General features: G+C 38.7%; 3 protein-coding genes across 4 annotated transcripts in view; all 3 read right to left on the reverse strand.

The window, feature by feature from the left end:
* The window catches only part of spata13 (spermatogenesis associated 13), a 20,142-nt gene extending 15,435 nt beyond the window's left edge, over positions 1 to 4,707 (reverse strand). Inside the window, exon 1 of one of the 2 annotated variants that reach the window (XM_024280153.2) lies at positions 3,979 to 4,707. In XM_024280153.2, the coding sequence (XP_024135921.1) occupies positions 3,979 to 3,987 (9 nt within the window). In that variant the 5' untranslated portion in view covers positions 3,988 to 4,707. The remainder of the gene's footprint in view (positions 1 to 3,978) is intronic. The other variant, XM_024280154.2, reaches the window with a different exon arrangement.
* Positions 4,708 to 6,728: 2,021 nt separating this feature from the next.
* Positions 6,729 to 8,681, reverse strand: c1qtnf9 (C1q and TNF related 9). Its single transcript, XM_024280257.2, has 3 exons — positions 8,028 to 8,681; positions 7,892 to 7,954; positions 6,729 to 7,782 (listed from the first exon to the last, which is right to left on the reverse strand). Exons 1-3 carry the CDS (start codon positions 8,212 to 8,214, stop codon positions 7,013 to 7,015), a joined length of 1,020 nt encoding a protein of 339 aa, XP_024136025.1. The 5' UTR covers positions 8,215 to 8,681; the 3' UTR covers positions 6,729 to 7,012.
* Positions 8,682 to 10,037: 1,356 nt separating this feature from the next.
* On the reverse strand, positions 10,038 to 13,852 carry tagln3b (transgelin 3b). Its single transcript, XM_024279614.2, has 5 exons — positions 13,600 to 13,852; positions 12,822 to 13,042; positions 12,188 to 12,362; positions 11,088 to 11,190; positions 10,038 to 11,000 (listed from the first exon to the last, which is right to left on the reverse strand). The coding sequence occupies exons 2-5, from the start codon at positions 12,999 to 13,001 to the stop codon at positions 10,859 to 10,861; spliced, it is 600 nt and encodes a 199-aa protein (XP_024135382.1). The 5' UTR covers positions 13,002 to 13,042; positions 13,600 to 13,852; the 3' UTR covers positions 10,038 to 10,858.
* Positions 13,853 to 17,248: the final 3,396 nt, after the last annotated feature.

Consider the following 17,248-nt stretch of genomic DNA (forward strand, 5'->3'; position numbering starts at 1 on the left):
AGAAATTGAGAAACCAGACAGGAGGTATAAAAGGAAAGCTAGACTTCGTATTTTTATTCTGTAGCTTAACTCTGAGACAGACACAACACCCTGGAGCACTACCATTCCACTGAAAACTGTCACTTTGTTTAGTTTGTCTGGATGGATCAGAGCAGATGAGGAAAACAGTAAAAGTAATAGCAATTTAGAGATCAGATAGTCTAATTAGCTAAATAAGTGCTCCTCTTTTAATATTGTTCAAAATCCCACTTTTAAAATTGTTCCCAGTGGTGTTTTAATAACAATTATGCAGTTTTTAAGCCACAATGAAAAACAGCTGTTTTCTAGGACATAGTTTCTGCATAGCGGAAGGAGTTTCATTAGAAATTCGCCTCAGAGTTGTGGGTTGAGTAAGAATTCCCTCAAGTAAGTAAGGAGTTTGTGGCTTGCTACCATAGGTCCTACATCACATCTACAAACTTTCCCCAACTGCATTTTTTCATCTTCTCCTGATTCACATTGACTTGAATAAAGAAATACTCAGAAATACAATTTTAAGCTTAATTTTTTTAATATATGTCCTCCAAAAAAACAAAAACAGTTTTGTGGACCCAATAAACCATATCAAATTATACAATTTTTTGTCCCCTGTTGGATGCAAGACCAAATGGAACGAACGGTTATGCCTCATAATCCACTGAGCGGTCAAGACCAGACTGGACTGGACCGGTATGGTATTTTGAGCATTTTTATTATAAAAATTACCCATTAGGCCAGACCAATTTGTACCATTTTTGGTCCCCCGTTGGTTCTAGGTCCATAGAAAAATGGAGCGGACCTGTTAGGGCGGAGCTACTGTAGTCACGCAATAAAATCCATTGATTGGCAGAAAGGTATTACGACAACAGGAAGTGTCCGGCCAGCACTTTTCTCGACTCAAGATCCAAACCGAAAGTTTTGTCCTCTTTTCGGTTGTATTCTTCTTCTTACAAAGAATATTAATTTCTTTGAATTGAGCATTCCCCCTTATTTGCGGGGGTTATAGGAACAGAAGAAAGCACCAAAGCCAAACATTTCTCCTCTTTGCAGCTGTTTTCCACTTTGCCGCCCACAACCTTCTCTCAAACAACAATAAATGTTTTGTATATATGAAGTACCAAAAGCAAAGTGGACAAAAATTAGTTTCTAGATGTCATCCATTGTTGGTGCTGATAGCTTTTCTCTTGCTGTAATATGATGTAAAGCTACGTAATCGTTCTACACCCACGTGCACCGAACTGAGTGGGAACGCTCACCTGAATTACCTGGACTGTTCTAAACCTCACCGTACCGTACAGTGAAAACAAGGCTTAAAATGCACAGACAGTATGTTGCACACAGGAGAATAAAACCCAAATATTTGATCTTTTAAGAGCAAAAGTTCACAGTTGCACAAGAATCTTGCAAGATGGAGCAAGACTTAACATAACTGTGAGCTGATATGATTCCATATCAAAATCTTTTCATTGTTGATGCTCGTCAGTCAACCTTTACGGCTCTCCAGGCTGCAGTGAAGAAATGCAGGAGAAGAGTGGGAGAGGGGAGGGGTGTGTATAGCATATTATTCCTTCATTCCAGTAATAAGCTGATTAGAGCAGCTTTACCAGTCTGTGTGCAGGACTGGTTTCATCTACACATCTAATCAGGAGGATCATAGTAGTGAGTGAGGAGTACCCAAAGATTGTAAACAGAATACCAACACTTGAAGGTGGGTGGAACTGCGTCTGTGGAGGCAGAAGGGAGGGGAATGTAAATATTTTTGTCGTTTATTTTAAGAAAAAAAAATCATAAATGTGGATCTAGTTGTTTCTATATAAATGTGATAAAGACGCTTCCTGCTCATGGCCTAGTTTCTCCTTTCGGATCAGAAAGATGAAACATGGGAGACACCACGCCTCTTCTCACAGAGCATGGGAAGATTGGGTCGAGGGAGTGGCTCCACTCTCACACGAAGCCGGCGCGAACTCAACTGATCTGAAAGGGACTGTCATAGAGACAGACAAGCAGAAATCTAATACCACATAATGTACAGGGCTTTGTGAGGACAAAACACCACTGAGCCTTGTTGTCATCAGCCAAAAGTGTAACCTGACGAGATGCTTCATCGACATTCAAGAACCATGAAGCAAAAAAGTTTCTCAGGAGGAGGCAGTTTGTGTAAACTGTAAAAAAAATGTGCAGAAATTCTGAAGTTGTTTTGGGACTGTAAAAAAAAAAAACTTAAGGAAAAGAACAGTATTTTTTTGAGGAAAGATTGATAAATATCTGAATTTAAAAGGAGGACACAACATGAAAGAGTACGACAATCAGAACACAAGTACTTACTTAAGATCCCACTCCAATTATCTTTTGTACAATTGTAAAAGCATTTCCAGTGTTTGTTTTGTTTTGTTTTAATTAAGATTATGCCGTTTTTAGCCAAAAATGTTGTATGGACATTGTTTCTGCAGAGCGGTAGAAGCTCACTGAGTTGTGGGTGTAGTAGTTGGCATGAAGTCTAGCATCATTTCCCATCATGCTTTTGTTTACACGCTCTGACACAGCTCAGACAAGGAGAACGATGATGTACATATATTTGTCTACAAGTAGATGCATCAAAATCATTGCCTGTATAAAGAAAACTGGACTCACATTCCAAACAAACAGGAAGTATTTGCTGGTACCAAAAAGGCAAAATAAACTGTTATTACTCAGTCATTTTGTTTGTCAGAATAGCTACTGATACGTTTTTCTTAACATCTTCTTGCTAATCCTATATTTAAATATATTTTTTCTATATCGCAAGTTATTCAAGTTATAAACTGACCAATCAGATGCTTCGGTAAAAACCTGTGGTGCCCGCTAACCCCACCTCGAACGTTTGACTGACAGCTTCTCCCGAGCCGCTTTCAGTGGAAGGGCCGTGGTTTTCCCACAAGCTTACTCATGATTGGCGACAGAAACGTTGACTCATACCAACTCTGACCAATCACTGTCACCTGGCTTCTAATGTCCGTATTGCGGAAAAATGGCAACTTCATTTTGCTAGAGGTGGAGGTAAGCATTTTTTTATGGGTGACGTCACACACAGCTCTGTCTATCTATATACAGTCTATGGTTGGAACCGGAAGTAACTCCCTCTCTGTGTCCAGTTGTCTATATACAGTCAATGATCGGAAATAGCAGGGAGCTTACAGCCCCACAACTGCAGCAACTATATCACTTCTACAGGCTTTGTGACCTTTTTTTGTCTGCTCCTGATTTACAACAATTTGAGCAAATAAATATTCAGAAACCCAATTTAGGCTTAATTTTCTAAAGATATGACTTCCATCATGAGAAAAAAATGCCACAAAACGCATGATTTTCAAAACTATGGAGAGAAAACAGACTCACCCCAATGTGTGCGTGTATAAATCTGCGTAACTTTGTGTGTGTGATTTTTGGTTTGTGTACATAAAGAGTCTTACATCCAATTTGTGTGTAAATGTGATTTTAAGTGTGGGTAACAAGCGATTTGTGTGTAAATGTTTTGAAGATTTGTACGTAGAGTTAGTTTCAAGTAGTAGTAATTTTATTTGTGCATATGTAAATTGCATTTTGTAATTTTTTTATTTAATACTTTTGTACTTGTGCACAATATTTATTGTATGAGCTACAATTCAAGAATTATGAACGAACAAATTTAAAGTTAGACACAAATTACATGCGCACAAATTAAGAATTATCGGGGTGAGTCTATTTTCTCTCCATAAAAACCTGCTTTTATTTACTTTTTTGGACCGTTGGGCTCCTTTGTAGTCCCCCTCCCTCACAAACTCCATGAACAGGCTGGCATCTCCCTCATCACTATAACAACCACCGCTGTAATGCACTACAAAGCTCCCCCCACACACCCAAAAAATACTCAACCAGAAACTCTAAGAGAACCGTACAACGATCCACTGTACTTTTTAAAGTCTGTTTTTATTCAGAACTCACCCTGCTCATGGTGACAGATGTTTTCCTCCTGACATCAAAAGAAGCCGTGTGGGTCTTTTATCCATCATGGAGGGCTCTCCGTCTTCCAGGGGGGCTCGCTGCCTCGTTTTTTGTCCCCTCGGAAAACATGTCGGGCACCAAAAGAAAAAAGAAAAAAAAGGAGCGGAGCCTCGACTCTCTAGTCCCCCCCTAACATCCCGACAACAAATGGCTGGCTGACTTCTCAGACTCACCGCGCTAGCAAACTTAAGCTAGCTCAATGATAAACTTTTGAGTTGCGCAACGGCAGCGGGTTTCTCATTTCACCTCTGCGAACCGGCAGAACTCGTTATAAGTCAGGGGAGCGCGAGATAAACAGTGAATCATGCTACTTTTCCCCACATTAACCCAGAAGACGTTCAGCGCGCATCCACGAGCGATCTTTCTCGGAGGATTGAGCATCATTATTGCACTTGTTGCAGGGTTTCAGGGGGCGGAGCCAGAGTGAGTTACCGCTTGAGGTTACTGGTTGACCACAGCGTGACCACTCGGGAAGCAGCCAATCACAAATCAGTGTTAAAGTCCTGAACCACAAAGCCACGCCCACTCTGGAAAGAAAGATGTCAATGCTGCACCTTGCTTCCTGTGTGCCAGACAAAAAAAAAAAAAGAGACTGGGTCTTCCAGTTATTCCGAACTGCTTCTTCCTCATGTCAAGACTCTGAATCATCTAAAGAAATGCTACCTGTGTGCTTGGTGCCCTTCCCCAAATACAACAGGAGGAGGGGCAGGATAATTTCACCAAAGCTATTTTTATTGTTGCAAATGCTGAACAAGCAAGAGAAAATGTTTTAAAATAACCTTCTTAAAGTGAAAGCAGCATGCGTCACTCTTAATTACACATTAACTTTCTGGTGGGTCAAATCAAGCTGTGGATGTTGACACTTGGTTGAAAGGTCTGCAGAAACTTGAATCCCAGAATTGCTGATAAAGGGTCATAAAGTGCAGGGAGATCGGCACCTTCTGAATTGTTGAACATGCAAACCGATCCAGCTAAAAAAAAAACCTCCAATGAACATTGGGTGTTTTTAACATGTTCTTGTGGCACTTTTCATGTGACAGGACATATATTAAAAAGATTCAGCTTGCAGGCAGATTGATTCAAAATATTGATCTTAAGTTGGTATCAGTTTCGTATCAATATTGATATTTTATTGATATCTAAGCTGAGTGTGTTGACAATTCCCTTTTCAACAGTTTTTTTACTCTATTAAAAGGCTAAGAAGTTACAAATATGTATATTTCTGCCAGTTGTTTGTTTTTGTTGTTAAACATTTTGATTTATTTTTCTATCATAATTACTTCTTTCTTTTGGTTTGTTTACTGTTTTCCATTCACTTCTTCACTTTTAATTTAATTTCAATAAGTTTTTATTTGAATAAACAAGTTTCCATTTAATTGAAACTACTGTAATACTTGTGTATTTCTGTATTTATTCTGTTTTTATGTTTATCAAGTAATTTTAAAAAGGGAAACTTACAAAAACCATTCACACTGATTAAAAACAACTGAAATTTTGAGGTTAAAGTCACATCTGTTGCATTTACGAATAATATCGATATTGGTATCAATATTGGAATCGATATCTGTGATATTGGTATTGATATTGCCACTACTGGTATCAATATCGGCGATATTGACCGGTATCGGATCTGTATCCAAATGCTTAGTATCGCCCAGCCCTACTTAAGGGTGAGTTCTGACAGGTCACAACAGCTTTGAACGCAATACACATTTCTTCTCACATGGTTTTACCTACAATCTGTGTGTCATAAACGCTTATAAATCTAAATATCAAAGTTTGCAAGCAAAGAACTTCCATTATTTCTGACTCTTGCTGCTTTGCCCCACCCTTGCGATTCCTGGCCGTTGATTGAATAGATCTGCAGTCATATGATTTTGTTTATAGGTTTTGGTTAAAATGTCTGGTTGAAGGCTGTCTGAATACATACCAAGCACAAGGTTCAGGACTCAATCCAGACCAAGAAAAGTTTTCCATTCGCTATTAACTTGTTGTGAATCATGATCAGACAAAAACATACAGTTTGAAAAAGCGTGTAGCAGCGATGTAGAAGCTACAATCACCTGCAGACGAATAGATCCATATATGTCTTTGATTTTTCTCGTCCGAGCTGGCATCTGGCTCATAACTGTATGACTGGATTACTCCAAAGTTGCTTGCCATTTTTGTTGCATCTGTAATGTAGGTTGGGGTTTTAAGGGAAAGTAAGCTAGTGGGGGGAAATTGAAACAAACGGATGATGGGATATTGGGACGGGCGTACTCTGCGCCAACAGTCCTGCCCACAATTCAAAAGCTAATCAACCACTGCCACAGAAATTATGTCCCAGAAAACAACACTGTTTTTGTCCTTTTTTACTTTAGATCAGAAGATTATTGGATGAATGACAAGAAAGCATTGGCACCCTTTGCAATTACCAAAAAACTAGATGTTTTTGGCATTTTTTTGGCCTCATAAAATGCTACGCCAAGAAAGACCTCCTACCTAGGCCAATAAAGAGATTTTACTGCTTAAGTTGTTTCATACTTGGCCCTCATCCATTGAGCCTTCAGTTTGATATGATATTATGCAGAACCACCCTGCTGAAAGCCAGTTATCTATTCAGGCTTACTCTTCTGTCCAAATGCTTTGATTTGCAGTCTTGGTGGTATTACCTCAGTTAAAAAACTACGAAACGACATTTAAAACCATTAAATAAAAAACACCAATAATTTTAAAAATGTTTATTTTGCCATTTATTTTCAAGAATCTGTACAACTGATCTTCATTATTTTCAAAGCAATTATCAATACAGTTCAACCCTAAAAATCTGAGAGAAATTATATTGAATCTGTGGACTCATTTTTTCTTAATTACATTTAACTTTAAAGAAAAATAGAAAACAATTAAAACTAAGCTTGTTTCTGTAATTGATTCTTATGAAGTTCTACTCTATTCTATTCTATTCTACTCTGCTAAAAAAAAATAAAAAAAATCAGGCTCCAAAGATGATAAATCCAGTGAAGGTGGTGTCATCATCTTCATCAGCAAACAGCCCATTGTAGAGATCCCCCCCGGTCACCTGCAGCCACACCTTGTCGCCAACTTCTAAGTTCAGCACCGCCCCCCCTGATGCCTGGTCCTCGCTGCTTTGATAGTTGTCAGTGGTGTGGAGGATCTTTGCCCCGTTTCTCATGAGGGCCACTTTCACATTTTTAGAGAAGACGGTGATGTGGTAGGTGAAGTAGTAGACGCCGGCCTCAGAGCACGTGAATCTTCCTGTCAGGGGATCGTAGTGGTTCTGCGCGTTGTAGATAATCTTGTCAAAGCGTATTGGAGCATTGGCTGCAGGCAGTTTGGTTTGTGCTGTGAGTCCCACGGTGAAGGCACTTTTAGGGATCACGGGCAAGTCTCCTTTGTCACCTTTACTGCCCTTCTCACCTCGAGACCCTCTCTCTCCACGGTAACCAATATTGCCTTTGCTCCCTGGAATTCCAATATCGCCCTTGGGTCCCAGCTTACCAGGGGGTCCCATTGGTCCCTGAATACCTCTTTCACCTTGGAGTCCAATTTCTCCCTGTGGACCTTCTGGTCCAAGAGGTCCCAAATCTCCTTTTGGCCCTTGTGGTCCAGGTAGTCCAAGCTCCCCTTTATTTCCTTTTGGACCAATGGGTCCTTGCACTCCTTGGGGCCCCATTTTACCAGGAGGCCCCCGTTCTCCGTTATCTCCTCTTTTTCCTTTTATTCCCGCTAGGCCAGTAATACCTATGCACAGCACACAATAAATGTAAGGATTTAAGTTGCTATATGCTGTGCAGATATGACATAAAATATATTAAATTCTTTTAATTTTCATGTATTTACAGATACATACCAGATTCTCCTTTTTCTCCCCTGTGGCCATCCATACCTGCAGGTCCAGCGGGGCCAATGTCACCTTTCCATGGAGGATTTTGATTAATATCAGTATGATATGTAAGTTAAAAAAAGCTCTCGCCTTTCAAACTCACCTTTATCACCTTTGTCCCCCTGAAGGCCGTCTCTGCCATCTCTCCCAGGAACTCCGTTGTGTCCGGGATCTCCCGGTATTCCAGGGTATCCGCAAACACAGCCTTTCACTGGTGTTGTTTCCTCTGCAACACATCTGACTGCGACAAGCAGGAGCAGCAGAATGACCCTTAACTTTAGCTGGAACATCTTATTAATTAAGCAGAACTAAAAGAACTTTTAGACCTTTAAGCAAAGGGCACAGCTGGCCCCATTAAAAGTCAGAAGGAGAAATATGCTCAACACAACCTGCCCTTTGGAAATCTTTTCAATGGTTAGTGGTTTTGGTTTACCATTGACTTCCCTCATTAGTTATGCAGGACTTGTGCTCCTGTTTCTGTTTTCTGCTAATGATAAACTCAGAGTCACAGGGTGTGAGAATCAAAGCTTCACATGAGCTGACTTCCTATCCACACACACAACAATTACTTTCTAAAACAGTCGCGCAATTAATATACATTTAAGGTTTAATTGCCAATTTCTTTTAATTTAAAGGTCAGCATTAACAGCTTCTGTTTAATGGACTGGATTCCAGTGGCATTCTAAGAAGTAAATGTATGCATGCCATTTCAAAGCCAACCGAAGGAACAACTAACCCCATAAAATGGAGAATTCACAGCCCAACCAAACACCAACATGACACCACCCTTCAATGTTGGACTAAGGTAGCTGTGTGGACATTGTTTTCTGAAGCCCTGTAGATAGCTGGAAAGAAAAAAGTAGTTTTTTATGTGATGTCCATAGGTTTGAGAAAGAAATTATAGATAAAGTAAACTACTGTAGATGTCCTGTCTCCAATCCAGATAGAATACAGGATAGAGTCAAAGAAGGGCAACTGATAAGAAAAAAACTCTGCCAAACCAAGTACATATGTTTGCTTCCTTCCTTCCCTTTTAAAGTATTGACTGTTTAGCTTATATTATAAGTTAAGGAAATCAAATATATACAAGGATGTATACTCTCAGAATCAGATTGTGACATATTTGTGCATTTATGCTGTTCTTGTGTTGAATTAGCTACATTTGAATTGACCATACTTGAACTAACAATCAATAAAACTCAAAAGTGTGTATTGATCGGTCAAAACTAATTGACGGATATGCCGAAAGGTGAACAACAACTCAATCGCACAGGGGGCCAAAATCCAAAACACACTTTAGGTTGCGAGCCGAACAGGATAAACATTTTTTGAACGCTCTAAAACAAATTTTGTAAAACTTTAAAACCACAACTTTTTAACATAATTATGAACTAGATATGTAGTATTACCTGCAATAATGCTAGTGTGAATGCTGTTAGCTGAATTTGGCCGCTGAAGATGCTAGTGCTGATAACTGAAGATGCTGAAATTGATTGCTAAAAACACTGAAGCTGATCGCTGAAAATGCTGAAGTTTATAGCCTGCTAAAATATTAGCTAAATGTTAAATTAGTCTAGAAACAAAAAAGAAAAAAAGAAAAAAAACTTAGGTTAGTCAAAACAGCTAGCATGTAGCTAAAAAAAAAGAAAATAACCTAAAAAACAACAACCAAAACAAGCTATTAGCTCAAACAGCAAGCATGTCCGTGAAATATTAGCTAAACTTCAAAATAGCCTAAAAAATCATAGTAAGTGCCAAAATCATCCAAAAAGCTAGCAGAATGCAAATTTTTAAAACTGCAATTTGTAACATAAATGTGAATTAATAATAAAAAGGCAGAATTAGGATTTCCCATAAGGCAATCTTCCAAAGAAGGGAGGTGCTTCACTTTTCAGGGTTGTGCAGCAAAACAAAGCCTTGGTGTTGCTTGAGATTGAATCAAGAACCAGCATCCATGCCAAAACTTTGCACTGCTGATGCTTTGTTAGATTGTTTGGAGATGAAAGGGATGGGTGCCGCATAAAAACCTAGATAAGAAAAAAAAATTGTTTCCAACTCTCTCGGCATCCAGTCGATACGCCATGACTTGAAGTAAACAAGACTCACAGAAATATATTTCCTCATTTTTTCTTTTTTTATTCTTCCAATACTTCTTCTTACAAGCATTGAGATATAAATATAATGAAAAAATATAAACATAACACACACGAGTGCACATATAGCATTCTGTTAACCCAACACCAAAAATGCAAACTGTCCTGTCGTACATGTCGACTACTGCACTTATTCCTGTTCTTTTTCTCACAAATGACACAATGAACAAACAAGGGCACGGCTCAGAATGAATGACAGCTATTTGTTAATTGAGGAAAAGATACCAAAGCGCCTCATTCGCATAACCAGGCACAAAGTGAGATTGATTTGGTTACAGAGAATACTGCAACAATTCTTCAGAAAAGGAAGCAGTCACTTACAGAGCTCCATTATTTGAGGCTAATGTTAGTACACACCAGAACAGTCAGTGTAAAACAAAAAAAAGCAAATTTACACATAAATAAGAATACAAACACCATGCTGTAACAGTGGCTTACAAGATCTCTACATATTTGCTTAATACTGAGGATTTTTTTTTCCTCAAAAGCCTTTGAAAATGCAAAAGAGAACCAAAACAACTAAAATCCACATAAATACCTTGATGTGGATGAAGGAAAAACAAAAAGGAAACAGGGAACGGCACAGAAGAAGATATAAACAAGATATTCACAGCAGTTGACATCATTTTCCAAGACATGGGTCGAAATGTCGGGAGCAGCATTTCAGGGAAATTGAGGTTAACGGGGAAGGCGCTACAAGTAGATCTGGGACTACAACATTCGTAGTATGAATTGGGATTCAAGCTTTGGAAGCAGGGTGACCTGCTAGCTTGTATGGCGTCTACATGATCTGGCGGTGCATGCCGTAGCCTGTCATACCAGACTGGGAAGCACCACGGTTGCTGCCCATCTGAAGGCCGATCAAACTCTGTCCCTGGCGCAGCTGCTCTTCAGTGAACTCTCGTCGATATCCCTGGGCTTTCCTGCAACACCAGTCAGTGGAGACGTATTTGGTTAGATAAAACACAAACAGATGTAGCAGAGAAACTGCACAAGGTCTTGTTCTGTACCTGTGAAACCAGTCCCGGTCACCTTTGTAATGACCGTCGTCCTTTGTGACCGCCAGGCTCCCCAGAGCCATCAGTGTCCTTTGCACTGCTGCCATGTCTTTCCCTGAAGCAAAACATTTAAAGATGAAAATCTTGTTTGTGGTGTTTCCAACATGTTCTTGTAGCATTTTTTATAGTGGAGAACATGTATAGAAAATGTATATGTGGTTCTGAGTATTAATTTATTCAAATTGTATTGGATCAGGAGCAGATTAAACATTTTTTGAAAAAGCTCGGGCCAAAGTCTCCTTGATCTGCTACAATTCTGAAGCATCCACTTGCAGACAAATAGATCCATTAAAGTCTTTATTTTCCTTTTCTGAGCAACCATCTTTTTTTTGCTATGCTAATTGTTGGAGCCATTTGGCTGAAATTAGATTGTTTATTATATTTTCATGCACACATCCGCCTGCCATACGTTGGTCATGCGACAGTTCTGACCTTCTATTGGTTAAAAGCATGTAGCTGCCATGCCTTTTTATTGGACTTTAGTTGGATTTAGAACTTGGGAAGCATTAATCTTAGACCGTGTTATTGTCATGTTTAGTATTTATTTATTTATTTTTTTGCTATAAAAGAAAATGTTTTATGGTTTTATTTTGTACTTTGTCACTCTTTAAGAAAGTGCAAGAAAATAAATTGCATAACAAAGGAAAAACAACGATTATTTTTCCTGAAGCACGCGTCAAGACAGTTCCTGCTACCCACGTTATCCGAATGTAACTGCAACGGCAGTTATACTAATGTTAGCTTGAGCTTGTGAGGTGCCAAGATAGCGGCAGATAGTGTAAACCAAGTGATTATTCTTATGGTCCTGCCAAAAAAACTCAAAGAGGCAAATTTCTTATTAACTCCTGATACTCTGCAGAAAATATGCCTTAAAAATGTCACAGGTTTTTTGATTTTGTCTAAAAACCACATAATCATAATTAAAAGACCACTTGGAATGATTTTGCAATAAAAAAATGTTGGAGTGACTCATTTCAGGCAAATTTGCAAAACTCTATGAAACAAATGGAAAAAGTGAAGAACAAATCAAGCTAATTTTAGGGCTCCTTTACCTTCCCAGAGGTCCACAGTTTGAAAGATATCAGTGGTGGTGACTCCGTAAGCTTCTGCAGCTTGCAAGAACTGAGAGATCTTTTCCATTTGCTTGAAGGCCATTTGGGTCTCTGGAATTTTTTTGATGGGCTCTTTTCCTCTTGGATAAAGGCTGTTGATGAGTCGGCATAGAATCTGGAGAAGAAGTTCAAATCTGCCTTAAATATAATTAACAAAGTACCCATTATAAAAGCAAATTCCCTTTTTTCAGTTTGTTTCTGATCAATTTCTTCATCTTTTCCCTGATGAATAATACGTTTTAGTTTAAACTAGTTTAGAGTATGCGGCACAGAGTGCTGTCTGCTTTGACTGATTGCTAATGTCTAAGCGTTGCATAACCTGAGGACTATAATTTAATAACAGACAACAAATTGAATATATCCAGTGTTGCTGCATATAAAATACTGTTTGTTTCCCTCTTTTAACAAAACACATTTGCTTTTTCATAAAATGAATTGCTAATGCCAAGATGTCTAACCAAGGCCACATCAGAATACATACATTTGTTACCTCAGTTGGCACTTTATAAGTCAAGGGCACTATTATGTTCAGCCTTTAATAATTCAAGATGATTCTATTTTAGGTTGCACTCACGGTTCCATCCATCAGCCATTTCTGGAAGTTTTCCTTGCCTGGCTGTGGTTTGTCCAGGTTTCCTCCACACTGAGAAACTATCCAGTCCACCAGCCTCTGCTCCAGGTCCGAGTCATATTTCTGCTCAATCTTCTCCTGCACCTCCCGGCTCAGTCCGTAACTGGGCCCTCTGTTTGCCATAATAAGTCAATTTGGCTCACTATATGTGGGACGTATTGGACCTGAACACATAAGCAAAACAATCCAAATACAATTTATTTATTTTTTACTTTCAATTTCTATAGTGCATCTTCATTTTCACAGATGAGCATCAGTGGAAGCAAGAAAAAAAAGGGTGTGGTCTCTTGGCTGCTGTCCCGAGCAAGTCCTCCCATTGCTATAGCAACCGTCAACCCTGCTTCCGGTACCCTGAGCGCAGCATAGCTGGGATGGTCCATATGACCTCCAGCAGCATCCATGAACGTTTTTGCACCAAGTTCATCCTATTTGGAAACTATAACACAACGTACAGCATCTATTTTGTTTTTATTTTAGACTTGTCATGCAAGTAAAACGGGTAAATAAAACTACGTCAGTCGTCTGTGACGCAGACATGCTTTTATTCTCACATCTCCGAAGTGCAGATTTTCAAAATAAATGTCCTCAAATCAAGTTCTGTCATTCAAATGACACCGAGTGCATCGATAAAAGCTGAAGTCCTCACATCTGCGCCATTGCACCGTTTTTACTAAGATTGATTTCCTTTACATTAAAGCTGTTTTTATCGAGGAAAACTTACTAAAGAAGAAATCCGCAATCCTCCTGTTAATTCCGCTGAGCAGGGCAGGGCTGATGGAGATGCTGAACTGCTGAGGCATCCATAAAGCGCAGCACACGCGCACTGGACCAGACTGGACCTCACTTTGTCCGGGAGGGGCAAGTCGTTGATTTTTATATGCACGCGCGTCCAGGAGGGGTCCCTAGAGGCGCTCCCGCTCGGACTGCGACGTGACTGCTCCTTTAGATGGTGGTCTATCAGTGCAGGCTCAGCGCTGTGCAGTCTGAAGTGACCCTCAGCATGCAGGCAGAGACACATGACTGTGTCAAATCAATCCAACTGTTCTCTGTAACATCAATACTGAAGTCAATGCAATGTAAACCCCTCTTTTAATCTAATCTCAATCACGGGAGGGCTAAAATCTGAGATCTACTTTAAAAAAGCATCTATTTCTTTGGCTCCAGACAGTATAGATTTCTCAAAACACACATTTATTTTGATGGAAAAAAACACAACTGTCTTTTTGCACCTCTTGTTCAAATTTGTTGATCATTTTCCTACTTACAAAAATGACATTTAAGTTTAGAGCACAAGAGACTGACTACAGAGCACAGTTATAAGTTAAAGGTCACTGCTGCAGCTAAGACAGCCTGAGAAAGATAAGTGGTTGATTTGCCTCATTGAGCTGGGAGCAGTTTGTGGACAATCGGCTGTTAATAATCAGCAGTCCGGTGACTCTGTTCAACAGGGATCACAGACTAAAGCCAGTTATATATCCATGTACCAGCATAGCCCTAAAGTAGTACATCAGGTTGGCCTTTACTGGACTATAGGCTGTTATACCAATGTGTTATTAACTACTGGGTCCAAAGACCCTCTCTGATTAAAAAAAGGGGGTTTTAGCATGTCCTTGGGGCATTTTCTCGCAACTGAGCGCAAATATAAAGACAATTAGGCTAAAAATTGGATGAATATTATGTTATTCAAATCAAAATGCAGTTTCAAGGGGTTGTACGTCATCATTTTCCTCCTCCGAACTGGTATCAGGATAAAAAACAACTTGACTAGACAGCTCCAATATATTTGTTGCAACCGGTAATGTTAGGTTGGGGATGTGAGGGGCTGTAAGCTAGCAGGAGAAAGTGTAAACAGAGAGCTCTCAGCAGCGGTGAGGGGAAGGGGGCGGGGTTGCCCAGAGACAAATTTCTAATGAACTTCTGCGGCTCGGCAGAATCTACGTCCTAGAATAGAGGTCTGCAACCTTCAACACTTAAAGAGCCATTGGAGTGGATTTCTTACTGACAACAACCTGGGAGGAGCTACAAAGTCTGACTTCACCCTTTAGAAAAATAAAGACACTGATTTGAATCCATGTTAATGTCACTATTTTCATAAATACAAATAAACGGTTGTTTTTTTTTTTTTGCATAAATAAACCACATAGAGAAAATAGTATCACTAAATTTCTGCCCATGACTTCCTTTCAAAATAAAAGACACCCTGTGTCACGTTAATCATCTAAATGTAGTAGTATGTGATTAGACAGTGATTAAATAAATATTTATTTGCCAGAAATTTGTAATTCTAACAAAAAAAAAAAGAAACCCGAGCTAATTATTTGACTTTTATTGTATTTTTGAACCATTAAACAATTCAAAAATGGAATATTTGCTGTATATTCTGGTGTGCCTTAATTCTGTTTTTTTTATTCTTCATTAACCAGAGAGCCACAGTGAAGGAGTCAAAGTACCACATGGGGCCTTGAAGCCGCAGAATGCAGACCTCTGTCCTAGAAAACGACAAGTTTTTTAAAATGTTGCCTAAGAACTGCATAATCCTAACTAAAAGACCACTTGGAACACTTTTAAAATAAATCTAAAGATTAATACAATTGATATTAGACATCTCCCTTAGTGACTCATGTTCTGTAAAGGAGACTGTTTCTTTAGACATTTATCTCAACTCAATCAGATGTTTTTTAGAAATATAAAATGACATACAAATAAATGATCTTTACAAGAGTTTAATGTTAGGAAAATATAGATTCACATGAACGCCGCCACTCCTCATGATAATCGGGGTCACGAGTGTATATTGGAGCATTGCTCTAAGTGGGAGAAGGGTTCATGCGCCTCCAGAACACATTTGAACCTGTGGAACGTTCCAATCACACCCCAGCCTTGCAGATGTTTTTGGAATGTGGAGAGGAACAGAGAGAGAGAGAGAAAAAAAATCTTTCACAAACATACTAACTACAGAGAAGACAGTGTGAATGAAACCAGAAAAGTATTGAGACAGCTGTGCTGAGTGTGTGACCTGTTGCTTTTTTTTTTTTTTTTTTACTCTAATGATTAAATAAATTTAAGCGAATAAAAAAAAAGTAAAAGTTTAAACAATTGGCTTTAAAGAACACTATTTCTACACAAAAATGTAATGCTGGCTGATTATATATATATATAAGACTAACTTTGTGTGGCTCAAAGTCCAGACAACAGAAATGTAGTACAGAGATATTACTGTGCAAGACTGAACGCCTGTGAACCTATAACGTGGTTGTCAGGACAAGTGAGACAAAATTCCTGATCCATGATGCAAGAGAGATAACATCTTAAAGAAAACAAATTATTTAATGGTGCCACGTTTGGTTTTACAAGACACCGAATCACTCGTTGTAGTCGCTTCCTAAAAAAACTGCTTCTGTGGTTAAATTTGAATTAATAAAAAACAAGTATTACACGTCCTAATACTATTTAAAGTGTTTTTAATAATTTTATTTTTTTAAATAATGCTTTCCTTTGCTTACAAATACATATTTTCCCCCCTGATTTTACGTTTATACTGAAAAAAATAGGAGAATTTTTATAAATCCAGTTTAGATTACATGAGTTGAGCAAATTGAGAGTAAATTCTTCTGGAGTATATCTGAGAAACTCTCTAGTTGTCAAAGAAAGAGCATATCTGACCAAATAAAAGTTTAAATCCAGTACTTTTAAAGACACCAAAGTACAGTACACTATTTATCAGCTAGTCTGCTTTTTATTGGGCTACTTTGAAAAGTCCAGTGTGGAAATAATGCAGGTCACTCAGGATTTTTTCAAAGGAGTCACTGTATAAAAAATATTGGTGAAATGTATTTATTAGTGCTAAAATATATATAATTTTACCATCGGATTATGAACTTTTTTTTCTTTACTGATGATATCCTGTATTAGTTGCACAGTTCTGTATATTAAGTTTCTGATCTTTTCGTTAAAGACCCACTCCATTTTTTCTTTTTTTTAACAATGCTTGTGGTATTTTTCTGATGATGGAGGACAACTGAGTTTCTGAGTATTTTTTTATTCAGGTTGTGATGGATCAGAAGACTAAAACCTACAGTTTGAAAAAGCTCGGAGATGTGACGATCCAACTGTCATAGGCGGACCAAGACCTTCCTGCTAAATTCCAATTCTGTTGCAACCAGATTCAGACAAATAGACCCATTAACGTCTTCCTTTTCCTTGTCCAAGCTCTAAACTGTACAGCTGGATAGCTCCAATATTGCTCGCTGATTTTTTTGCTATGCTAATGTTAGCTTGGGCTTGTGAGGTAAACAAAGGATCTGCGTAGTTAAAGTGGGACTGGAGTGGGCTGTATTTCCAGACAGCAACACTGTTTGATGGTCCAAAGC

Source organism: Oryzias melastigma, linkage group LG20 (assembly GCF_002922805.2).
Source record: "Oryzias melastigma strain HK-1 linkage group LG20, ASM292280v2, whole genome shotgun sequence".
Lineage (NCBI taxonomy): Eukaryota > Metazoa > Chordata > Actinopteri > Beloniformes > Adrianichthyidae > Oryzias > Oryzias melastigma.

Coding starts and splice junctions, on each gene's coding strand:
- c1qtnf9 (XM_024280257.2), bottom strand. CDS start 8,214: ATGTTCCAGCTAAAGTTAAGGGTCATTCTGCTGCTCCTGCTTGTCGCA. Junction 7,955..8,027: donor GGGGGACAAAGGTGATAAAG/GTGAGTTTGAAA, acceptor CTCCATGGAAAG/GTGACATTGGCCCCGCTGGA. Junction 7,783..7,891: donor GGGAGAAAAAGGAGAATCTG/GTATGTATCTGT, acceptor TGCTGTGCATAG/GTATTACTGGCCTAGCGGGA.
- tagln3b (XM_024279614.2), bottom strand. CDS start 13,001: ATGGCAAACAGAGGGCCCAGTTACGGACTGAGCCGGGAGGTGCAGGAG. Junction 12,363..12,821: donor AATGGCTGATGGATGGAACC/GTGAGTGCAACC, acceptor CTTCTTCTCCAG/ATTCTATGCCGACTCATCAA. Junction 11,191..12,187: donor AACTGTGGACCTCTGGGAAG/GTAAAGGAGCCC, acceptor GTTTTGCTTCAG/GGAAAGACATGGCAGCAGTG.